General features: G+C 45.8%; 1 protein-coding gene across 1 annotated transcript in view; it reads left to right on the top strand.

Annotated features, from left to right (window-relative positions):
• Window positions 1-733: 733 nt before the first annotated feature.
• LMF1 (lipase maturation factor 1) overlaps window positions 734-25,701 on the top strand; it is a gene marked incomplete at its 5' end in the record, with an annotated part of 205,678 nt that continues 180,710 nt past the window's right edge. Inside the window, 2 exons of the mRNA XM_082312524.1 lie at window positions 734-932; window positions 11,304-11,613. Coding sequence (XP_082168650.1) covers window positions 734-932; window positions 11,304-11,613 — 509 coding nt within the window. The remainder of the gene's footprint in view (window positions 933-11,303; window positions 11,614-25,701) is intronic.

A 25,701-nucleotide genomic window follows, 5' to 3' on the forward strand; every position in this document is an offset into this window, starting at 1 on the left:
TAGAAGGGACCGGTTTACAGTCTGAAAAGCATTGAATAATGTTACACCTGATAACAGATACTTTCTCAGAGACTATCGAACGGTTTAGCACGGCGGTATTTACTTAAGTGGGATACATGACGCACGTCTAAACTCATCGATGACTGCTGAGGCTGCTTTATTAAAGTGGTTTTGCTAAAAAACAGTTATTTAGGAACTCAACACGGGGTCAGGTGCTTGATGGCTATAGACTATATGAAGGAGAAATCATGGCAGCATCAGAAGCCGCAAATGTTGAAAGCCTGAGGAATTTAATTTAACATATTCCCTCAGGGACGGAGCCTGGGTGTGGCAGGGCGAGTTGAGGGGGCTGTGGTGCCGCAGAGGGCCCTGGCCTCCTCAGGCAGGAGGTGGACGAAGGCTTTTGGAGCCAACTCCTTCCATTCCTTTCCGGTTTTTTTTTTTGTTTGTTTTGATTTTTTTTTTATTGTTGTTGTTTGGTTTTTGGTTTTGTTTTTTTAACTTTGCCCTTTCTCGCCGGTTTTCAAAGGTCGCTCCCTGGGGCCGGGGCGTACAAACGCCGTCTCTCCACAGAAACCCCCGCCCGGGCCCCGCTGTAGTGACAGGGCCGCCCGCGGGCCGACCCGCGGCAGCCTCCCGGCAGCCGCCGGCCCCGCGCCTCAGCCACCGCCGCCCTCCCGGCGCGGCCCGGCCCGGCGGCAGCCCGCGGCGCGGCGAGGGGCGGGCCGCACGCATGCTCGCTGCGGGCTCCGACATGGCGGCGCCCAGCCCGGCGCTGAGGCAGAGGCGGGTGGTGGCGGGCGGCGGCGCCCCCGAGGCCCCGGAGCGGGCTGTGGCGGGGCCGGCGGGCAGCGGGGCCGGGCCGCCGAAGCCGCCGGGCACCTTCTGGCTGACCCGCATCGTGCTGCTGCGATCCATAGCCCTGCTTTACTGTGAGTCTCCGGGCGCTGCCCCGCGCCTTTCTCTCTCCGCTGCCCGGGGAGCGGGTGGGGGCCCAGCCCGGCCCGGCGGAGCCCCGGGCTGCTGGGGGCGGCCGGGCTCGTCGCCACGCAGAACCCCGTGAAGTCCCGGGGTTGCCCCGTCCCTCAAGGCCTTCCCCACTGCAAAGCCTCAGGTGGGGCAGGCGGGACCCCTGCCATGGGGAAGGGGTGAGCCCCCGGGTGCCCCTGCGGTGGGTGCTCGCCCTCCCGTGGGGTCCGCGCTGGTGCCGCGGTGCGAGGTCCCACCGTGGTGGGAGAGGAGGCCCGTGACCGCCTTACTGACTCGGTGGTCAATTTCTGTTTGTGGGACGGGGGGCTGCAGGGTCCAGCCCCATCCTGTCATGGCAGGGTTGCAGCAATTGCACTGAGGAGTCTTGTCTGCCTTTTACCAAAGTCCTGCTTAATTTGGGGTGTTGGGGGTACGTGTTTGTGTATGCAAAGCTTGAGGGGACGACTGCGACGTGAAATGGGAAGAGCTTCTTATTTTCAGCTCTTGCTTTGCTGGTGGGACGGGTACCCTGCGGCTGAGGGCTGGGCTGGTGTTGAGTGATGTCGGGGTTCCCGCGGTGGTGGAGCTGGAAGGAGAGTTTGCTCACACCACGAGGCTGATACCTGTCAGCAGAGCTGGTCGGAGCTGGTAGTCCTTTTTCTTCAAGGCACATGTTGTGAGCTAACCGTGTAAGAGAGACACTCCTCATCTTACACAGAAGCAGGTCTTTAGCATCTTATGTGGGACCAGAGAAACACAACATCCTTGGGTGCCAACACTACCAGTCAGGACCTAGAATTGACATGACCTTAAAATGGTTCATGGTGAGATCGGTTTCAAACCTCGTCTGTGCTCATTTGGCTCTCGCTTTAGCAAGGAACGCTGAGAGCCATGCTCAGAGCCCACTAGTGCTCCACTTAAAAAATATTCACAGTGAAACCTAAACTGACATGTAACACACTACGTTACAAATTCTAAACTTGCCCCAGATTTGTCCACAAAATCGTTAGGATTTGTAGGCTGCCAGCCTGCTTAGATTATTTTGCATCAAAACCATGCAGAAGTTGTAGGTTTGTATGGTTTTGACACGTGCTCTGTTTCTAGTTTGGTTTCAGCTCTCGGTGAAATGCAGGGTTATGACTCTTTCAGTCAAAATGAAAGCGATTCCGATATTCCCCCGTGTGTAAATCCAGACTGCTGAGTTTCCCGTAGCTCAGTTTGCAGTTTCCTTATGAAAAACTGATTAGCGTTCTCCGCTGTGCATTCGGTGGAGGCCGCTGCTTTCCAGTCATGGATTTGGGGTTATAAATATGCCACATCTGGGACCAAATGCTGTCCTGTAGGTTGGTGGCGTGTTCAATGGGAAGGGGCTGGTGGGGAGGTGGGAAAGGAGAGGCGGTGGCTGGAGGGGTGGGAGTTGGTAAGGGGGTGGTGAGGCAGAGGAGAGCGAAGAGCGAGTCAAATGTATGGGACCTTCTGGTGAGTGGGAGACCCAATGTGGGACAACAGGAGCAGTAAGAGGTGAGGAGCAAATATCCCGTTCAGGGTCAGGTGAGTTACAGCACGAAAATGATTGAAAGCTACGGGCTGCAGGCGGAAAGGGAGAGTGAGTATTTGTAAGCCAGAGGATGAAGCTGGGATGGCATACTGGTGAGTGAAAGCAGGATGACAGAAAATAAGGAGAAGAACTGGATTTGGCACTTTTTGGAAGAGGAAAGGGGAGAGGGAACGCCTGGGAGTGGCAGAAGTGGGGAGGAGACCCCAAAATGCTTCTACAGTCTGGAGTGAGGAAACCTTTTTGAGAGAGAGCGCCTCAGGAGGAAAGGATTTGGGTACCAGAGCTGGAAGGAACAGGGTAGGAGGATGGCTCTGTCCTTTGTAATGGAGGAGGTGCAAGAAAGGAAAAGTTTACCTGCTCGTTATGCAACTTTAGCTTGATTGTGATCAGGTAGCAGTGATTACTGCTGTTTGTTTTGGTTGAGTAACAGCCAAGGGACCCAAAGCCAGAAACCTGGGCCAGATTTGAGACAGGTTGAATTCTGACTTGGGCCATCACTTGCAGTGATGTTGGGGCTCCAGCTCTGATCCAAACATGGGGGAGATGCTGTACAGCCTACAACCGAAGCACTTGTGGAGTGGAAACTAATTGGCATGTCTGAGATGGAGAGATTGTGAAGAGGCAGATTCCTCTGTCACAGGCTGCAAAACCATGACACGGCTGTTGGGGTGGGATGCTCTCAAGGGAAGGTGGGTTGCCTTTTGATCTCTTCTGAGAGCCTGGGTTTAGAAACAGCAGAAAACAATTTAAAGCCTCTGTACCAAGCACCTCTTCCAAGCTTTCTTCTGAAGATGGAACCATTTACTCTGACGGATTATTTTTTTTCCCAGACACGGCGATTGTGCACACGCCGAGTCTCAGACTTGCTGAGGAAGCAGTTGATGCCGTTGTGACAGTTTGACATTCCTCAGTCGTGGGTTTTTCCCCCTTCTTTCATTTCACCCTTTTAAATGTAACCCTTTCATTCCTGCTGTGTTAAGCAACAAATCCTTTGGGGGCACCTTGTGCTAAAGTATCAGGAAAGTGATCACCCCCTGATGATTGCAGCTCCTGCCTGTTAGCGCAGTTGTGTGAGCTGAAAGCTTGTTCTCTCTCCTAGGCAGAAAGGGAGGGGTGGGAGAGTGAAGGACCCTGTGGAGAGAAGCATGATTTGGGGTGTACGGTGATGCTGAGGTGAGAGGCAGAATCACCAAGCATGATCTGGGGGCCTGTCACCTCCTTCCTGCTCCCCACTCCACTCTTGAGAGGCTGTTTTATTGCCTGATGCGAGCTGGGGAGATGCTTTCCCTTTGGATCTTCTGTGGAAGAAGGACAGGCAGAGCAAGGCAGGTGTGAAGTGTCCTTCTGTGTGCCCTCCCTTCTCCCCCACCCCCTTTGGTTATAACAGCTCTCCTCTTCTTTTTTTGAAGGGGGTTTCCAGAAGCAGACAGAGCCTGGGAAGTCCCTGGCAAAGCAGCTGTTGTCTGAGAGGCAGGGTAGAGATGGGAAGGTGGGAAAGGATCTGATGATTCGTGGAGGCCAGCGACCAAAACCACCTGCTGCTTGCAGGAATGGGAAGGAAGGGGAAAATGGATCCAAGCTGGAAGTGCTCATTGAGGTTTGCTCTTTGCAGCAGGGCTGTGCCAGTGGGGTCCTCCCAGCTGAGCACCAAGGTAAATGAAACGCCTGTCTGTGCACTTCTGTTTTTAATAGTAGCTAGCACTATGCTCTTGTAAATTAGGTGACACTTAAATTCTTATAACTGACAGCCCTCAGAGACATTTTCAGGTCTGAGACCTTTTTCTCCACCAACTAAGTGTGGGCAGACAACGTTGTAAAATCCTTCCGGAGGAAGAGAGTGTGAAGTAACACAGAATCCAGCCCTGAACACTGAGGAAGAGAACAATTGTGTTGGTCTTACCCTGTGCTCTGCTGCCCAGACCCCTCTCTCTGTTTCTGTAGAGGCATCTTTGTATAGTACTGGCATGCCAATTGAACTGCAATCTCTAATACAGTAATTCATGGGACAGGGAGTCTTGGAGAAATGCCATTTTGAGATTTGAAGGTTTTCCGTCCTGGTCTTGCACTGTGTGTTTGTTCTTTATGGCAGGAATTGACATTTCGTAAAGGTTTACAGAAGGTCTTTGAGGTCTTGTTGGAAGTCCTGTTAAAGGTAGATAGCTGGTCCCAAAGCTCTTGACAACAAATGTGCATTATTTGCTCCCTTCACCCTTCTTCTAAATCATTGTTAAGTGCCCTTTCTGGATGATTACTATCATCAGATTCCAGATGTAGAAGCTCAAGAAATTAGATACCACCCTTCCCAATTTCAGCCAGGCTCTGTAGAGCGCTTTGAAATAAAAGCTATTATTTAAATCCAGTTTATCTTCCTTCTCCTTATGTATTGTTTAATAGTAGTATTTTCTTTCCCCAGAGCTAGAGCTATGGGAGGTTCATGCTACTTCTTCCTAATTCTGAAATCTAAAGCCTTCTCAGGGGGGTTTGTCTTCCTATAGGTTCCTGGCTCTCCCCGGTGTCCTTCCTCCTCTCTCTTTCTCTCTGCCATCTCCCCAGCTTTCCCCCTCCTCTTCCCTCAGTTATATTAAAAGGCTCCCAGTAGCTTTCAGCTTGCCTAGTCAGGATTGTAGTACAGCTTCGGACACTTTTTCTCCCCTGAAAGGTTTTATTTCAGTGCGGTGCTTGTTAGCAAGTCTGCACAACAAAGGCAGTATGTTAGCACTGTGTCTTCTTAGCAAGCTACGTGCCCCCCGTTTAACTCTGCATGAAAGAGCTGCGTAAGCAAGACAGAAGTGCGTTTGGTCCTGAACAAAGCACTTTCACTGTGGGAAGATAAATTCATAGCAGGCAGTGATAGTTTAAGGGAAATGATAACAAGAACCGAGAAGGAGAGAATCTGTCTCCCAGTCTGCTCTTTGCCCAGAGCTGGTCTGGAGCAGAGGGATCTTCTCAGGGCATCCTCCAGCTGCAGGCTGGACTGCCCCTGGTGTGGTTTTGAACAATCTGGGTCCTACGGGGAAGCTTTTTAGCAGTGCCACAGCCCAGCCTTTTCTATTTGCTTTCACATTATTTCAAACAAAGAAGGAATGGGGGAGATAAGCGCTAACAAGCCTCCAAAGCAACCACCACAAAGTCCTTAGCTTTGCTGTGAATGGCAATAAAACAAAAAAGTGTTACGAACAGACTACTTTGTTGTGTGTTTTTTTGTGGCTGTAGGGTTGTACAATGAAAGGGGGGTGCTTGGTTTCACTGTGTCTCTTTGCTCAGTACTACAGTGTTGTTGCTTCTGTGTTGCAAAACTTTGCAGGGGAATTTATCAATTGAAAACTTATTTGATTCATTTCGCTGATAATAATGAAAAGACCGTGCATATTCTCCCCCTTCTTCTTTTCAGTAGTACAACCTCAGTTTGCCAGCATCCAGCATAGGGCCTTTTTTGAATGCCTTGTTGGGTCAAAGGTGCACTTGATATATGGCTCCAGGCAGATTTTTTGTGTGTGTGCAAAATGTAGTTTGGTTTTCATGCAAAGCTCTGTGTTCTTGGTTCATTTCTTCTTGTGGTTTGGGCTTTAAGTAAAAGTTAAGACTTCTTTTAATGGGGAGAGAGAGAAAGCCATATGACCGGAAAGTTTTGGATTTCACATCTTTAAATCTTTACAGAGCATGAAGAATGGGATTCTCTCATTCTCCTACCATGACAGGCTGAGCCTGGACTGGGAGAAAGGAACTGAGGTGACAGGGCAATATGGATAGCCCAAATCATTTCAGATGGGTGACTCTTGTGTTGCATGCTTGGGTTGTGTTTATTGGTAGCATGTGGGTTTGAACAAGGAACCCGTTCAGTTTGGGGGGAGAGAGGAGGCTGGGAGGGGAAGGAGAAGGTGGGGGGGGGGGGGGGAGTTAATGGAAAAGTACAGTAAAGCACCTTCTGAGGTGAGAATAAGTAGTGAAGGTCTATTAGCACTTGATGACAATTTACATGTATTACTTATGTAAAGATCAGCTCGCAGCAGGTAGAGGAGCATGCTCCCATGTGAGCTGTCAAAGGCTCTGTCTGCTTCCTGAGTGGGAGGGAGCATGGGAGTCGCTGAGGCTGAGTTTTTTTTCAATCTGCAAACGAGCAAATAGTCTGAAGAATGGCAAAGTGCTTTAGGTGGAAAGAGAGGAGACTGGCATGGGCTGAAGATCGCCAAATCCAGGAAGTATTGGTAAAAAGTCCAGGCAGTGAGCAGCCACAGTGGTGATGGGCAAGGTGATGGGGTTTTATGCTGGGTTTGGAGACTTGGAGGTGTGCAGAGCTGTGCTGGGAGTCTGCAGGGGATGTGTCTGAATTAGGAGCCCAGCTGTGGCCTCACATTGTTCCCATCCGTGATGCCGGAAAGGGTAGCTATGGGAAGACATTGGCTTCTGCGTCCTGGTCAGCAAAGTGCATCCTGAACTCTGAAAAAGTGCCCTTCTCAGTTATGCTCTCGTTTTGTAAAATGATACCAGAAAGCAAGAGTCATTCTGAGGGGTTTGGCCTGCTAAAGAGGCTGGAATGAGTGAGGGACTCTGGATCAGGCCCTGTGTTAGCTTGTTCCATGCTGGGGGAATCCGCTGTGGACTCCTCGGTGCGGTCTATGCCCGAGCTGGAGGTGGCTAGGGTGCTGGTGGAGGCAAGCTGCCTGGTGCATAGGGATGCAAGTGTTTGTGCTGTTATTGCCGGAAAAAATAAACCCTGAGCTGAGAGAAGACACTGATGAATGTTGTGCCCAAAGTTTGCAAGTCCAGGAGTCAAGTTTGCTCAGGAGGAGAGTGGCTTCTCCTGAGTTAGATGCAGAGTCTTGCAGCTCTGTTGGTGACTGAGATGCTGCCCGCTTGCCTGGCTAACAGCAGTGCTCAGCGGCTGCCAGCTGCCCGCTCAGACTCTCTTTCGCCATTCCAGCATCCCTTTGGGTAGGAGCCTTCCCTCTTTGCTGCCAGAGGTGAGAACATCCCTGGGCTGGCATGAACCTTGCAGACACCCAGGAGCACAGCTCTACAGAGTGTTTGGAGAGACTGAGGTGGATGCAGTGCCGTTGCTCGAGCAGACTCAGTGCCTTGGACCCCATGGTGTGGTTGAACACTGCATGCTGTGTAGGTGGGTCCCCCCAGCATCAGCTGACTTACTAACCAGTGAATTCTGGTTCATTTAACGGAACTGCTCTGCCACCCTCTTGCCAGGAAGAAGCTACAGGACAAACAGGAGAAGTGATTAACCTTGCCCCATGCCCTGGCAGTGCAGCGAGCATGCCAGCCAGTGCCCAAGGTGGAAGCAAACTTGTTTGACCATGTTTACCTGGAGGGAGTGGGAAGATGGAGAGTGGAAAATCCCCAAATATAAGGCCAAAGGGAGAGAAGTTTCGGAATAGGGGTTAAGGAAGAAGAAGAAAAGGACAGGCTTTGGGGTCAAAAGGGACTTTTTTTTGCCCCCCCTGACTAAGCCAAGATCAAACGGAAGGTTCCTGGAGAAGGGAGCAGAGTCTGTGTTATAGTCAATTTAAGGATACAGTTTCTCAAGAGTTCAGGGAGAGGAAGCAATGACAAGCTGATAAATAACTTCCCTTTTTTTTCCTGGATCTGTGCATCTCTTGTGTTGCTGAAATCCTTTGCAGAATCTGTCTTTAGTTTCAACTATTGCATGTGTCTGGTAACATGGGAACTGCTGCCTACAGGGTGAAGCCTCTCGAAGGCTAAGCTGGTGCCTTGGGAGAGTAGGTCTAGATGATTCGGTGGTGGGGTTTGAGAAGTGGGTGCTGCCTAAGGGATGTGCCCTTCAAAGGTGCTCCAAAAGATGCTGGAGAGGAGTGGAGACGGAGCATGGTGCGAGACAGCGGCTCAGCTTGGGGAGTGTCCAGGAGAGGGAGCTGGATCCGGGACGGAGCAGCACATCTAGGAAATGCTGCACACATGTGAGCAGTAAACGGTGCTCGCTGGACGTGGGCCCCGATGGCTTGGGAGGGTGACGGATCGACATGTAGGTGGACCGGTCAAGATTTGGTTTGGGTTAGATGAGTTCTTCATCAAATTAGGACTGTTGCCGATGGGATTTAGTTGTGAAATCATAATATATGAAATATCAGAAGTGCAGTGTCTTGTGAGAAATTGGTGCTCTGGGAGAAAACCACTTTGGAGCCCAAACTGGGCAATCTTTAGATGCGCAGTTCGTGCCAACCTATAATGCAGTCTTTGCTGCTTTCAGACTTAAAAAGGCTGTACAGTATTTTGTACATACAATGTGTACTTTTCTGCAATTGCTATAGTTTCTTTTTCCTAATTTACCCTTTCCTTGTTTATCTTGCATACTGTGCAGGGGTCTAATTTAGATTTTTTTAGAAAAAAAAAACTGCCTAGCAGTTATGGGTCGGGGCAGCAATTTCTGTAGCATTTAGAGGTGAATTTGATTAGCACTTTTGGAAAACTGCAGCAAATTGCAGTGCTAATCGAGGGAAATCAAGCCATGGATTTTTAAGGCAGAGTTGGTCTCTTTTTTTTTTTTTTTTTTTAAACCAAAAATGAAGATATTAAGTTGTCTGAGGCACAGAAGCATTATATTTCTGCCTGTTTCATGTGTCAGGCTTTCTGATTATACAGTTGTGCCAAACAGAGTGTTGGTAGAAAAATATGAATACTCTAAAATATAAAACACTTAATTTGCAGTCCAAAGCTGATTCTTTAGTGTTGCGATCAGTTTTTTCTCTTGTTCCTCCCCGTCCATTATTGAGTGAAATATTCTGCATGTCTTTTATTAGTTTGTAAAATCCTTCACTGTGTGTGAAAGATGGACGGAAAGAGATGCAACCAATTAAACCCCCAACTTTATTGTGTTAGCACTGTGATTCAGGATCTGTTGAAATCAATGGGAACCCTCCCAGTGACCTCAGATATGCGTTGGATTGTGAGTTTTAGTGGTTTTTCAAATGAGAACATAATACACTCCGTGTGCAAAGTGATGGAGTAAGTGTTAAGTGGATTAACTGAAAGGCACTGGAGACCTTTGTGTGTGTCTGGGGGGAACGGGACATTTATTTTTATTCCCTGGGGCTGCAGACTTTGGGTTGCTGGTCAGACTTCAAAGAAATGGGAATCCAGGCCTGAGCTCGGGGTATAGTTTCACATAGACTTTCCACCAGTGTTCCCAGTGAGAGACACCAACCAGATGAACACCAGAATTCTTGTTTGCAGAATGACAGTATTCAGATAAGGAAGGAAACAGATTTGATCATTAACCAAGGAAGACTGGGGGGAGACAGATTGGCCTTTTGCAAGACCGCTGGTAAGGCTGCGTGTGACGTGGCTGGTGTTTGGATAATGTTCGAAAGATGGGTAAGTTAGCTGCTGGGAGCAAAATGTATGGAGCGTAATCAGGAAATGTTGGCCTTCATCTTTTTTTTTTGAGACATGGAGATTACTGCAGTTACGAACTGCAAATTGGTAACTGGAGGAGATTCCTAAAATATGAGATAATCCCTAGAAGCCGACCAACTTTCTCTGTAGAACATCAAATTCTAGGTCTATAATCTGTAATTAAATTGCTTATGTGCTGTTAAAAAAAGCATCTGGCTATTCTAAGATTGTCCAGTGCAAGAGCATAGACACTATAAATGAGAGAGCTGTAGGGACATGTAAAAAGTAGCAATTTAGAGGACAGGAAAATATTAAGACTTTGTATTTCCAACCTACCAGGATGTGAGAGGATCCAGAAGGTCAACCCGTAGCATAACTACTGTCTTTCGCAATTGCAATGGATAACCATTAACCGTTACACTGCCAGAAGGATTAAGGTGTCCTTTAGATGCTTCTTAAAGGGTGTGTATGAGTTTAAGCTGTCTCATTAACAATATTTTGAAATATTAAGTGTTTTCAATATAAGGAAAAAAGGCAATATTTAATACATGCGCAGATAGCGTTATGTAAAAGTGGAGATACGTTGTCCTCTAAAGTCAAAGCATAACCTTCCAGGCACAATCTGCTATCAGTCTGCTGTGGGTTATTTGTACTCGGAGCAGCAGAGGTTGTAAATCATCATCAACAAAAAAACCCATGCTGCAACTGTTGTCTATTTACACTGCAAAATGTTTTGTGAAACTGAAATAGGAGGGGTCAGAAAGTACAGATGTGTCTTTGCTGCTGCAAAGCTGAAGGGAGTTGTGTGTGCTCTTCTTGCTGCTCAGCTGAGCTTCCCAGTATCTGTGTGTGAACTGAGGGTTTCTTGGTGTCTCCTTTCCAAATGCTTCTTGTAGAAAGGAAATTCTGTCTGAAAGTCTTGAAATTAATGCGTTACTTTCACTTATACACTGCAGTGCAATTAAGCTGTTTTCCTCATCTGCATTAGGAGATGAATAGTGTATGTGACTAACCTAGGGTCACACAGAGTCTAACAGAGCTGGGCTCAGCCTCCTGTTTCTACACTGGGTCAGGTCGCTCAGTTACAGGGAGCTTTTCCCAGAAGTGCATTGTCAAGTTTGCCTGAAGCAAGTGGCATGTCCCTTACAGCTGTTGAGGAGAAAATTGTCTCAAAACAGACTCTGTGCCATTTCCTGGTGTGAAGGCAGAGACAGTATTTATAGAATTCCTCTGCCTTCTGCATCATGGTTAATAGAAATGACTGTGTTGTATTTTAATGGAGATGAGGACATGTGAATAAATTCCTTCCCAAGGCATGAATATACTACTGTAAGTCTGGACTCAAAATAGGTACTTCAGCCTCTATGATTTCTAATACTGTTTTGTTGTTCCCCCCCCCCTTGTTTTCCTCTAGTTGTGGCCTTCCTGGTGGCATATCATCAAAACAAGCAGCTAATAGGGGAGAAGGGGCTGCTCCCTTGTAAACTCTACCTGCAGAATGTCAAAAAGTATTTCAAAGGGAAGATAAACCTGGATGCTCTGAGCTATGCACCAACAATCATCTGGTTTCTGGACTGGTCTGACATGGACAGCATCTTGGACTACCTCTCCCTGTTTGGCCTGGCAACTTCAGCCTTTGTATTGGTAACGGGATGTGCAAACATGGTCCTCATGGCTGTCCTGTGGGTTCTCTACCTCTCCTTGGTCAATGTTGGACAGATCTGGTAGGTTAATAATCTCTCTGCTTTGTTTTTATCTGTAATCTCTTGCTGTTTATTGTACACATTGACTTTCTATTACCATTCGAGGTTGGTAATCTGATAAGGAGTGATGTAGGAATGTGAGATAAGGAAAGCATTTGGCAGAAATGAGTTATGGGCATGCTCCTGCTCGCTCTCTTACCCAGGATATCTGTTCTGATTTCTGTTGTCGTCTGTGAGAGGAAAACTGTCTGCATAATGTGCCATGCTGAACGTTGTCCCTGCTGTGGAGTACTTTCCCTCATGGCTGTTGCAAGGGAATTCCCCTAATAATTACCTTTGAGATGGTTTGTCAGTTTTCAGTTCTATCCAGGAGACAGCTGGAACACTCAGGATAAGTATATAAAACCTGTGGGGAAAAAGTAAAGGAGAAATAATGTCTGCACATCGCCTTGCTGCAGGGACAGACTGTGGTGCAAACTGAAAGGCTTTAGGTGGTCCTCACAGTTGTCAAGGCACCAATTACATTTGTTAAGAGGATGGGCCCTTTGGAAACCACATTTCATTAGCTGACCTCTTCAAGTACCTCTCTGCCTGTAGCAGAGGTGATATGGTAACTTTGGGGAGGTAAAAAGTCCTGCCATGAAGGGGTGCGCGATCTGTGAACCTGATACAGCTGGTCATTGAGAAGTCCTGGCTCTACAGCACATTACAGGACACCTTCCGTATAGATGAAGTCAGTTAATTTAATTTTAAGGATTTGCATGTGCTTGGGCAGCCCCGCATCTTGTCCTGTCCCATTCATTCCTATCCTACTCCAGATGGTATGTAAGTGGGTGAAGGATAACAGCTTCAGTTTTTTGAAAAGCTCTGTTCTCTGAGCTCTTAACTCAGCGTGAACTTAAGACTGTGAAAGAAAGCCACAAAATTTGAAAAATAACTTAGTGGATAGTTTTTCATTGCTCATTTCCAAGTTACTCCAAAATCGCTTGTCTATTTTTCTAGATGTTTTATGTTACAGTGCAAGAATTCAAGCACTGTCCTGCTCTCATTTCTAGAGATACAGGAGCCTGTGTCATTGTAGCAGCAAAATCTGGATGTGTTCCTTGACTTCTTTCTCTTTGTGTTTCTGTTTGTGAGGGGGAAAAAAACCCCTGACAACCTCCCCCTCAAGCTGCAAACGTTGTGTAGCTGAAAGCTGGACCTATGGTGACTCCCGAGGCTGAAGGTTTGATCTGGCTTGCTCTTGAAGTAGTGGGCTAACTAAGACATTACCATGACAGGCTTTCTTCGTTAGTGCCCACAAGGCACTCTGGAGTGCTCAGTGTACTGGTGCCACTGCTGTAGCAGTGTTACAATGTTATTATAGTTTTGATTTAAAAAAAAGCTAGCTGGAATGTGTTCTCAGTGTCTCGTTGGGTTGTGTGTCTGGTTGCGGTGTGTGCTGGTCCTCTGCTCCCAGTTGCTTTTCCTGGTACAGGCAGATTGAAGGCAAAGGTGTGATGTCTTCTCTGCTGGTGCTGGAGGGGTGACAGTCCTGCAGAACTCTTGAGTTTTTCCCAAAAGAAATCCAGTTGTGCCTGTTCAACTGTGGCTGTTTTGTCATCTTTCAAGTCTTTAAGGGAGAGGCGAAGGGCAGGGGGTAGAGAGGGGAGCCTTTTTCCACTGCTGCACCGAACCACCACCACTGTCCAGCAGACCATGTCCAAATGCCTCTTCCTGAGGGGGGTTAGAAGCTCACGGGCAAGCGTTAGGTCTCTGCAGCTCTGAAGACAATGAGGTGGCCAGCAGGAATGCAAGCAGAGCTCAGAGTTTGCCTTTGGTGGATGCTGTGGTTGAAAGGAATTGACTCTTGATATTTGAGATAAGGCTGTATTTTTTTCCTCCTTTGCTACTTCAGATTTGGAATTTAAAAGTTACTCTGGCACAGCCAGGTGACTCCTGGTGTACAGCAATAGCACACCAGGGCAATGGGGCAGGTTCTTCTGGGGAAGGGGTGAGAGAGAAAAGAGGGGGGGATAGGAGGTGTTGCCTCAACTTCATCTTTTCTTAATTGTGGCATTGAATATATTAAACAGGAAATTAGGTTCTTCTTGTAAAGGAGTAATGGAAAAGAATCAAAGCAAGCCAGCAGTACAGTTCATTCAGCTGTGGTTACATTTTTCATTAGATCCTCTGCAATGGGTCACTGGGTGGTCAAAACCATATTATTATTGTGCATACAGTGTGACGTTCAATTCCTGGAGAAGGGGATGGTGGGTGGCTAGGTACTTACAGTGCAAGTAAACATGGAGAAAGAGCAAAGGGGGGGATTAACTAATTTCTCACCATCCTTCAGGGGATTGGTGGCATGAGGGGTGAGCTGAGAGTACCTGAAATCTCATGAACTCTGCTGCTGATCGTGGGTGGGTGGGTGGCAGCATTGGCCTTAAAACTAAGGCTGGCTTTAAAACTCCCTTTTCACACTGGTTTGTAGGTGGAGTTAGATGGTCCATTAACTTTGTCTTACTCTCAGATTTGAGCAGATTGAGAGGTTTTGTCTCTCTTTGAGTTCTGATTGTTCTCCAAAGCATCTGTTGAGGACCACAGTGGCTTCTTATAAAGGGGGAAAGGACAACGTTGTTAGGCATTCCTGATCAGAGTTACGAGATAGCTCAGCAAAGAGGCATCAGAAATGAGGAAGAAATTCCTCCTGTGGCCACGTTGTTTTGTAGTTATCGTACAGTCTTCATAGTGTTCCTCTGCAGCCGGCAGGCGTGGACTCCGGCGAGCCAGCACTGCTGGGCTGGGCACGGACCCGTGGGCTGACCCAGTCCAGAAAAATCCTTTGCAGTAGTTGCCTGGGAAGCCAGTTCAAGGATGATACGGGGTGATAAGGACGAATAGAGTTCTCTTCTTTAGGCCAGTGAGGAACAATTTATTCCATTTATTGCCTTTTCTTTTTCTATTTTAATTTTAAATGTTTCTATTTGTTTTGGGCTGGAGTCTCCAGATACCGGGTGCTGCTGAAGGAGCAAGTCTTTCAACTGCTGCCCAGCTGGCTTGGGCTCAGAGTCAGAGGAAGCTTTAGAAGAGCAAACCGTCTCCTTTGAAAGGCAGGACATGTTGCCTGCCTGCCCTGGTACTGCCGACCTCCACCTGTGAGCTGGGGAATACGCTGTGTGCCTGGGGACAGCTGAGCCTGCTGTGACAGCACAGCAAGGGACCAGCTAAAGGTCTTTGAGGGTGTTATAACCCTCGAGAAAGCTGCTCTTGGAACAGGCTGATGTGAGCTGTTTGTGATGGATTTTGCGGGATAAAGATTACTTTGGCAACGTAAAATCCTGAGAACTGAGGCCAGGATGTTGTCCTGCCCCTGTATTCTTGACTTTGCCAGTTTACTGTTGGCTCTGCCAAAGCGCAGGTAAACTGTCTGCAATAAGATGCACTTTGGTGGGTCTCAAAACTAGGCTAGCTTTCAGAGAACAGCATATTAATTTTGGTACCTATGAAATGTGGGGCCAAGATTGCCTTTGCCAAATTTGAAAGTGGAATGCACAGGGAAGCTTTTGTAAATCTGGGCACTCTGTTCCCGAAACAGCTGTGGTATTTGGGGTCTGCTCAGACTAAACCTGGACGTGTTCTCTGGGTTATGGGGCATGCGTATAATGGGTGCTGCACTTGCATCGCAAGCTCAGTGCGTCTGTCTTAAAATAAGGGATTTTTTTGCCCCTCTGCAATATTTAACTTTTCCTTTTGAAGTAGGAGGAGACTGTCAAGAATCCAAAAATCTGCTTGTGCAAAAGAATATATAATCTGACCCATAGGCTGAGTGAAGTGCTTAATCATTATTTTAATTTTAGCCTTGATTTTTCTTTTTATTTCTGCAGACTATGCCTAATTTCAGTAAAATAATAATAGTAAAAAGTGGTCCCAGTTTGAGTGTAATAGAAGCTATTTAATGAAGGTAAAGATGCTTTAAAAGATTTTGTGGGAATTCCCCGTACTTCAGCATCCATTTTGCAGACTGCAAGTCCTGCTTGTCTAGGTTCAGTCACTGGAAGAACAGTGCAGCTCCACAGGTCCAATACGAATGGCTTTGCCTTTCTCCTCGCTTCCTCCCTCCTGAATATGAATATAATGGATTGTTGTACATTTAAGCAAGAATGGGAAAAGCTACCCCTTTGTTTAAAAGTAAAAATAGTTGTTGCAGGTGACCCAATGAAACCTCCACTTGTGGTTTTATCCCTTACGGTTTCTGCTGGGGCATATGTCTGCAGAGACGGACCATCAGCAGTAGAGGTCCTTTGTTAGGACAAGCTCTCCGGGAGAGGCGTTCCGGCAGAAGTTGAATCATTTTTTGAACCAGAATAGCTAATGCACTTCTAAAGTGAATTTGTAATTCTGGAATAAAATCACTTTTATCCCACAGTAAGGTGTCTCCAGAGAGCTATTAGATTTTCTTATATAAACAAACTTTTAAACTGCTCTGCCACTGATCTCCTGTTTCTTCTTCTGTTGTTTCCTCACCGAACCACCCCCCCAACATTTTCAAATGTCATCTGAAAACCTTTCCTTTCCCTTGGTTATTGTGTTGTTTCATTTTACAAAGCATATTGCACACTGTTAGAGAGCATTCAATGGTACAGTTTGTAAGACATTTGATACAAAAGCTAGAATTGTGGTTTTTTAAATCCTATTGCCTTTTTTTCTTTCATGACTAAGATTCTGGTAGAGTTACAAGAGCTCAAGGGAATAGGTTAAGCCAATAAATAAAACGTTATAGCATGAGGTGGCTACAGCATTCTTTTCAGTGTGTTCTTCCCTTGTGGAAAATGTTGGTGGAGCTACTGCTAACAGGTATTTAGGGTAAAATAAGACTAAGCAGCACACCGTTTTTCCTGCAAGGAATATGAAACCAAACAGTGCTCCACTACTGTAGAACCCCAGAGATTGGAGGCGAGTGCCATTTGAGCTGTGCCCACATGCCCAGGTGGTTTCCAAGAAGTTGCAGATGCTGCAGCACTTTTCTAGAGCATGGAGGGCAAGACATGCCTCTGTCTTTCTGGCCCCAAATGCCTGGTGTTTTTTCATATTTAGCTGATTGATCATAATATTAATAGCTTTTAACTTTAATATTTAGGACTTATTGGAGGGATAGGTATACTGCAGGTCATGAAAGCATGTCTCCGAGGCATGTAATTTAATTGCAATTAAATTACCGTCCTCAGAAGTTCATTTACAACAGAGAAAGAAGAAAGACTTGTATGTCATGGAGGTTTTGTGGTTTATATGTCTCATTAAAAACCACTTGACCTATACAGGACTTTAATCACAGTCTTCTGCGTGCTAGCAGATGAACTGGTGACTGGTTCAGGCTGAACTCCATTAAATGCTAGGGGGCTGATGAGATGCTCAGGGCTGTGTTTTCACTCTCCAGGAGGGCATTAGTAGCCATTAAATGGACCTCTTCTCCACTTTCTTTCATCTTATATTCTACAGCTTTGGTTTTTCAGTCTAAAGCACTTGGATTTTTGTCTAGTGTCATCCCATCCAGTAAAGGTTGGAAACAGATCTCTTCTTAGTTTCTTATTGCAGCTTGTAGAACAGCCAGCGTGTGAATTGTGGGCTGGATTTGGCAAAACACCATTACCATTTTTAAGTGTACTGGTTTGTGACCCTCTTATGACAAGGGCACAGCACTTACGGAGATACTCATTTTATGACTTAGAAGAGTACTAGTCTGACATGCAAAACACAGATGGAAGAATCACTCTTTGAGCTTCCAGCAGACGGGAGCCAGATCAAGGGTGAATGAATGTATCCACATGCGTGCATGTGAGCTAATGCATCTTTTATTAAGCAGCATGGGTAATTCGGTAAGACTTTTTTGACTGCCCTCGAGCACACAAACACTGAAAGATCAGGAGCTGTGCAAGTAGGGAATAGGAACTTGCGTGTCCTGGGTTTCATCAGTACACTTGGTTCACTTGGGAAGTTCTCCGAGACCTCACTGTACAGGCAGGAATGGATGTGTTGGGCTGTACTTAACTGTGTGACATTGGCAAGGTCTTTCCATTGGTCTACATCCTGCTTTATCTGCCTGTCTAGAAGTAGTACAAGCTTGTACTGAGGGACTGTAAGACTTAATTGATATCAGCTTTACAGATATTAAAGTTTGAAGTGCAAGGAAAAATTACGGTTGTGCCTGAATCCAGTTTACAATTTTGTGTATTAAAAAAAAAGTATCTAGGATTTTAGATGAATCACATTAAGAAATATCGCCTTGATGCGTATGCTAAATTGGAGTCATTTGAAGTTTGCTAGGGGCTTTGCAAACAACCCGCTTGCAAAGAACGCTTTTGCAACCTGGCTTTATTTTTCTAGCTCTCCAAAATATCCCAATGACAACAACAACAAGAAAACTTAGAATATCTTACTCCTTTATCTGGCCCTGGCCTTGGCAATAAACCTCAGGAATTTCTTTGTTATTGTGGATTGCAGCCTCGCATCCCTTTTACTCCAAACTCCCCTCCCTCTTTCCCCAGAAAGAAAAGATTATCTCTAGAAACGTAAACCAAAAGTTGGAGGATCTCAGGGGGTCATCCTTCCTGTCGAGGAAGCTGCTTTTTGGCACTTCCTACTCGCACAGAAGAGACGGAGCAGATCGGTTTCAAAGAATGCTGTGAGCAGCCGTGAGCGGTTGATATGGCATATTAATGAAAACAAAGATTAATACCATGTGACACTGTTGCCTTGCAGTACAACTGGGAACTAATGAGGCTAATGAGAACCATATTTTTGTTTGAGAGATTAAAATTTAATCATGGCTCATGTCAGAAATGAATCATTTAGCGTTTCCCCCCCTACCGTGTGTAAGGTTTCCCCTCCCTGCCCTAGGCTGGCTTTTGGTTTAGCAGCAGTCCTTGAGAGGGGGCAGCCCCTTGCCATCTACTTGCCTGGCATTCAGCATGACTGGGAAGGAGGAGGGTGATGCCATGGCTGGCTGGCCTTCCTTAGTCCCCAGGACCTCTAAATGTGTGCTCTGTGGTGTGAGGTTACTTGTCTTGGTTGAGGCAGTTGAGTTAAATGCAGGTGGCAATGGGCTGTAGGCCATTAATTTAGGCTGGATTTTTTAAAGGGGCAAGTAAGAGCAAATAACAGAGTTGCCATAGGGCGTCCAAGGAGGTTTGAGTGTGCTCCTGCCCACATCTACTCCAAAAACTGTGTATTAGTCTGTGAGAGTGGAGTGGACTGAAAAGGCAGGCGGAGATGAACCTGATTAAGAAGCTAGATCCAGCTATGACATGAATTTGAGAAGATCTGCATGAGCTGTCAGTAGAAGAGGAGCTGCCAAAAGCCTTAAGGCTGTCAAGGGATGCTTCGGTGGGGTCTCGGGCTGCACCAGGTCTGGTCGTTGCTTGCTTCCGTGAATATATTCCTGGAGAAGAACTGACCCGTGGCAAGTCTAACTTGCCGTTGAAACGTGATATGAAAAGCAAGAGAAGCAGCTTTGGTAAAATGGTGTGCCGGGATTTTTTGAGCAGCTGCAGCATGGAGATTGCAGTATTACTGCTGAGGCTATTGATTTTATAGCAAGGAGTGCCTCTAAGATTAATGTCATCTGAATAATGTGAATGCTTGTAGGAACTTAAATAGGTTTAAAAAGAGGGAAAATAAAGAGGAACTTGAATGTTTTGCATTGATTGGTTGCATGCATTGTTTTGAGTTGTTGTAATTACTGGCTTCACTTCACTTAATAATAGCACCTTTGGAGAATTTTTTTAAATTTAAATCTGCTGTAAGATAGCCAGAGATCTATAAAAGTTAATTCACCGTATGTAGAAGATGTCGTGTCTTTGTTTATAGTAGAAAACAGTATTGTGCTGAGGGTCCCCTTAAGGTGTGCGCAGGGGCTGTAGCGTTAAGACTGTACTGCGGTGTGCCCCGGGTGTTCGGGTGCTGACTGGTGCTGCTCCCGTGAGCATCCCATTGCCAGCCAGCTCCTCCTGCCGCAACTCGTGCTCGGTCTGTTAAATGTGCACTGTGGAATTGCCCTCTGAGTCCTGGTTCATAACCTTTTATCATGTTAATCCCAGTAATCACTTCTGTCTAAATGTCAGGACATTTAGATACATACCTGTATCTAGTATTAGGAAAGCATAGAAAAGCAGTGGTGTGTATCTGCTGCATCGCTTTGCGGAAAGCCTGACAAAATGACTTAATATTGTAGAGCGTAATGCTTTGATAGCACAGCAAATGTCAGCAAAAGGCACGTAGCAATGTTCTTTCACCTCCTTCCTGCATCCCCTGCCCCAACCTGATTTCATGAGAAGACCACGTTAAAAGATCAGCGGCAATTGGAGTGGTATATGGGGTAAAGCCGTCACACAGGGAGCTGTGTATACTCTATGGACAGTTAATAACAGCCCACTGTTTCCTTTGCATGAACTGTCTCTAGATTCCAATCACTTCTGCAAATCATGGCCGATGAGAAAATGAGAGCAAAGAAATTATCAGAAAATTATGCGGTTAGTGGCATGGCTGTGCGATGTCTGATGTACCACAGGCCCTTGCCAGAGCCCGAGACAAATATTTTTTTTAATTGCTTATTATCTGGCACATCTAATTGCCAGCTGTATCCAGTATGTAGACTTGGGTATTGATTCCACAGCTGAAAGATTTAGGAAAAGAATGAATAATATTTTTTTCATGTTTTTTTTTTCTTTTTCTTTTTTAGGCTGTGACTTGCCAAATAGCTTCATGCACCCAGTCTGGTCCAGCACACGTTCATGTTGTTTAACTCATCTAACTTCTCAAACAGCTGTGGTTGGAAAGAATGTTAATACAGTGATTGGTACAGCTGAAAAGCAATCAGGGGTTAGGGAAGGGTCCAAGCCGTGGTGGGATCTGTGTTTACTAATTCCCCTAAGGGTCTTAATCCAGAAATTTATTCTTGAGAACAGTGTTCGCTACCAGTGGTGCTGGCTCATCATTGGGCTGGGGTTACTCCACAACCAGAGTTATTTGCAGGGCTGAGACATGTTACTGGAGAAATGTTCCAGGTCTGTCTGGGTAAACAGCAGCTCTGTCCTGGAGAAGGGGAGGCAAGCAAGTGCAAAAACAAGCAGGCTCTCTTGGGGGAAGGGTCTGGGGTAGAAAGTAGGTGGAAACTCGCATTAGAATAACTCATGTCTTTATGAACTTAGTGTAGAGGAAATGACCATGCTTTCACTGAAACCATAGCCTTGCTGCAGTCTTCTTCATTTAATGGGGAATTGCACTCAATCTGCAGAATGGTTGGCAGTGGGGGGCCAACCTTTGGAGAGAGATTAATGCAATTAAATGATTCTTTTTTTAATCAAGGAATGGAATTACTGAAATGCAGTTTTCCTGGGATTTTACCTGTCAGCGTGCTGGCAGCAGAAATACAAAGCCTTTCTGCTACTGGTCCTGAAAAAGCAGGATTGCAGCATTCATTTTGTGCTGCCTTCCCATGCACGCGCATGCACTAAAACACTGCAGTGGGACTGACCTCTTGTTCTAGGGCTTGAACATGTTCAAGCCGATGCTGACCCCTTTATTTTCCATCACTGTCTCTTCCCCCTAGCTGTGCACATGCTTTTCAAGTTTATTTCTGCCTAAGGGAATGCAGCGGTTTCATCAGGTTGGGCAGCCTGGCGCAGCTCCGGCAGGGAGAAGCAGGGCAGAGGAGCTGCAGTGCTGCTGCAGTCGCCTTCCTGCTGTCAGCTGCCATTCTCACCTTTCCTGCCTTAGACTCGCCGTCTGGCTTAAGGAGCAGCTCAGAGAGGGGTTCTCGAGGCTGCCATTTCAGCATCTGGTTTTGGCACTGGAAGGATTTAACCAAAGCAAACTTCACTTGAGTTTGGCAAATTCTGCAGTCGTGTAAGCCAGGGCTTGTAATAATTTTTAGCTTTGGAAATGAGCATGGACGGAACAGTTGGCGAGTGCCGGGGCTTAGTTGGGTAATTCACATTTGGTCTCTTAACCAAGCCTGGTTCCCTGCCTTGCAAGGCGAAAGTAAAGTGGTGCTTTGATGGCTTGCCACCTGGGAGCTGCCGCTTGCTCAGCCGCGGGGAGAGCTGTGGGGCAGTGCCCGACCGCGCCGTGGCTGCGCGGCATGGGCGCGGGTGCGGTGGCCATCCCCTTCCTCATCTGCTGGCTGGCCCCAGCTCTGCTCAGGCACCTTTCCCAGCACTATGTGCAAACTGAGGAGTAAACCTCATCCTCGAGCACTCTTTTTTTTAATGTTATCCCTGTTCCTTCTATTTAAATGTGGATGTTGTAATTACAGAGAGCAGAATCCCAGTTTTTAGAGATCTGTGACCACAATAAAGTGAATCCAGAAACCAGACGAGTGGTTTCATTTACTACCATTCTAGCTTATTTCCTCCCCCCATGACCGCTGTGCAATACTAAAGGCTTGGCAGCAACTGAAACCAGCTGTCAAAAATGTTTCTTACCCCCCCACTTTTAAGTTAATGATGTTCTGAAATTAATGGTGCACTAGACTAATTCTGTCATCTCATTTTGATGGACTCTCGGTCTCTTGCAAGTGATGTTTGCCAAATGGCTTCTTTGTTTTGAGGCAATGTGCTGAGGAAGTGGATCCCCAGGTGCCAGGTACTGTACATATATATATATATATACACATTGAAAAGATGGGGGTTTTGTCCTGAAGTGTTTACAGCTTTATTTGGGTTGGTATATTGTGGTTCACCAAACAAGCTTTCAGGCACGTAAACCAGTAACTTTTAGGAGCATCATGTGCAAGACAGCAATGGATGAGGTTTTCCACTTCTCAGAGCTGGGAGGTGTCAGCCAGCATCTCGTGTCTGGTTGTCACATTGCGCTGGAAGTGGCTACGGCCCCACGCCGGGCTGAAGGAGCTGAGTTTGATTAGTTGAGAGGAAGGAAAATTGGGTAAGGAGACAAAGATCTTCAAGCGCATGAAAGCAGCAGAGAGGGTGGCAATTAGCTGTTCTCTGTGCTCGCTGTCTCCACGTGGATAGGACAGGAAGCTGTTGGTTTACGTGGTGGAAAGGAAGATATAGGTTAGACATACGGAAAAGCCTTCTAAGTGTACATGCGGAAGAACACTGGGCTGAATACCTGGAGAGGGAGTTGGAGTCTCCATCACTGCGTAGACAGGCGTCTGAGGTGATTCTCACACAGTCAGTCCTGTCTCGAGGCAGGTGGATTTTCCACAGTTTCTATACTTCCGTGGGTTAGCCCTTTTTTCCTCCCCTAATGCAATGCGTGGATTTATGGCAGGCAGCTCATCTGGCTTTCCCTGTTATGGAAATTTTGGAAGGAAACTCCTCACTCTGCCAGTTGTGTCCATTTGCTTGCCTGCTGTGGTCTGAGGCTGCTGCTATCTCCTGAGGAGATGGTCCCCTGCTTCCTCCTCTCCCTGGCTGGGTACCGGAGGGAAGACCAGGGTAGTTAATATCCTTCTACATTTCCATCCTTCCCAGGGAAGGAATACCTCACCATGTAGCTCCTACCTGGTTTCCATTGTGCAGAGGTGCTGCTGTGGAAGCCTTGTTACAGCAGATTTTGGAGCCATATCGTGATGGAGAATAGAAAACGTGTCTGTACTACCCAAATACCTTTTCCCCCATCCCAAGTTATACAGCCCAGAGAATAAGAGCAATTCATAATGGAGATGAAAGTTGACATCTGCGTTCACTTTCCATAGAGGATGTTCTCCATGGAGAACAGCAAGAGAAGCTGTTAACACCAGCTGCAGATTAGGGATGCAGCAGGGAATTATCCTGCCTGTGGAAATCGGTTTAGTTGGAAGGATCTTGTGGTATTGAGCACTGCTGGGATGTTGAATGGTGGGTAGGACTGTTTTTTTTCTTTTTTTGGATTATAAATACAGATGTATTTTCCTAGTAAGCGTCAATAGATGTAAGGATAAGAGTTCCCATATATGTTCTAATACTATTTCTTAATAGACTGTATTTAGAATTTTGTCATGTTGTACAGACTTACAAGAGGACTCCCTGTCCCAGACAACTCTTACGGTAAATAATCTGTGTAGCTATGGGGTAGGTGAGCAGAGAAGGAATGTAAATTCGTTGGGCAAGTCTAGCTGATCTGCTTGTCCTCCTCCTTGGGCAAATAGAAACCATCATCCCGCATGCTTTGCACGCAGAAAAAAAAGATGTTATACAGAAAAGGCGGTGTTTTCTGCTGGGTTGGTTTGCGAGCTCCCTGTTCGTTTGCTCAGTGGTGCCCGCGCGTGGTTTGGAGACATGGGAAGCTCTTGCAGAGCCGTGTCTTCAAACCCAGCTCGGCTCCATGCTGCCGCCACCACGGGCACTGACGGCAGAAAGTATTTTTATCAGGAGTTATGTAGTTTAATGTAGTTTAAACTATTATTTTGCTATCAGTTTTTGCTTTCCAGGAATATACTTGAGCTAGAATTAATCAGCATGACAATGTGGTGAAAACAATTTAACCCAAATATTTGATGATGTTTATGATTCCCAGCTGATACTTACAGTCTGTCTAAGTGTGACATGAAGTTTGCCTCTAATGACCAGTCATGGCTAATTACATTGTTTCTCCAACCAGAAAACAGAAATGACATCACGTTTTAATTTGATTTAGAAAATCCGAATGGAATATACTTTGAATTTGCAAAATTTCTGGTTTTGACAATGTGCAGATCAAAAGTCACTTGGTTGAAATTTGCCAAAAAACCCCAAACCCGCAAAATCAAATCCATGTTTTTACTTGTCATTATCTGTCGGTAATGTTTCAAAAGCCAAGGCAGGCAGTAGGAAAAAAAATAATTTTTTTTAATAATCACTTCTGTTTACTCCATATAAGCAAGGAAGAGGACCTTGAAAAGGAAAAATGGTAATTAGGTTCCAAACTGCAACCCGAAGTCTGCGGGAACTGGGTACCTGCCTGTTTGTACCTATTAAAAAAAAAATCCCTGCAAGAAGCCCTGCTGCTTTTATGTATTTGGAGTGGGCCATTTGGTTTGGTTTCCTTGGCATTTGTGTTGCAGGCTTCTTCAGAGAAATAAATTCACAAGTGTTTGCCTGTCATCACATGACAAGTTATGGAGCCTAGATTGATGTAATCAGCAACAGACACACGTCAGAAAACTTAATGTGGTTCAGAAGAATACAATATTTTATTAATTCCTCATTTTGTGTGTGTCTCTGTGTGTGTGTTTTAAATGAGCCTCAGGGGGTTCTTAACTTCTGCCAAGAAATAATAATTCGTACAACTTTATGTTTAACTGCACCACAACTGTGGTGGAGAATAGCGAAGTTAGGTTGCTCTTAATGACAGATATCTTTATAAAGAGTTGCTTTTATTAAGAAAGTTAAAACTTATTGTGCATTTTAAAGTTATTGCTCTCTATATGTCAGTAGCCCTGTATGAAATTGTTGTTAAATACGTAGTAAAATATTTAGATTGATGGATTTTAGAACCATTCGAACTACGTGTGTATGAGTATAAAATTTGCACACCTGAATGGGACATTTGCAGTAAGAGCAAATCCTTCTGAAAATCTTTAGAACGGGTATCTTTTTGGTTTGGTTTTTTTTTTTTTTCTCCCCTTTTTTTTGGTTAGTGTAATGCAATATGCTGCAGATACAAATAATAAATCCCTGATGTGGGATTGAAGCTATAATGGGAGTAAACACAAGCTGTCTGTTGAAGAACAGCATCTTAAAACTTGTTAACCTTTGGGTTTTACTTTTAATTGGAACTGGTAATCTTACAGAAAATCATTATTTTGTAGCTAAGGCTAACTGTAATTTCAATGAGAAGACCAGTTAAAAAAGCAAGTTAAATTATGCACCGGAGTGTGGAGAAAATTCACATGAAAAAGATACAGTAAGCGTGTATCACTTTTCCTGAGACACTGAGGATTGGTGAGCGTGTAGCACACAGCACTCAACTAGCAGACGGCATGGTGCTAGACTTTTCTGTGTTCAAAAGGGAAAAAAACCCAATGAACAGATCACCAGCGAGAAGTAACTTCTTGCTTTTCAGCAGTGTGGGCTTCATCAGTGCAAAAGTATGCATTAAGCTTTGTGGTTTTTCACAACTTCAGTTGTTGCCTTCTGCCTGGGAAGT

This window comes from Platalea leucorodia, assembly GCF_965183815.1.
Source record: "Platalea leucorodia genome assembly, chromosome: 5".
In the NCBI taxonomy this organism is placed as follows: domain Eukaryota; kingdom Metazoa; phylum Chordata; class Aves; order Pelecaniformes; family Threskiornithidae; genus Platalea; species Platalea leucorodia.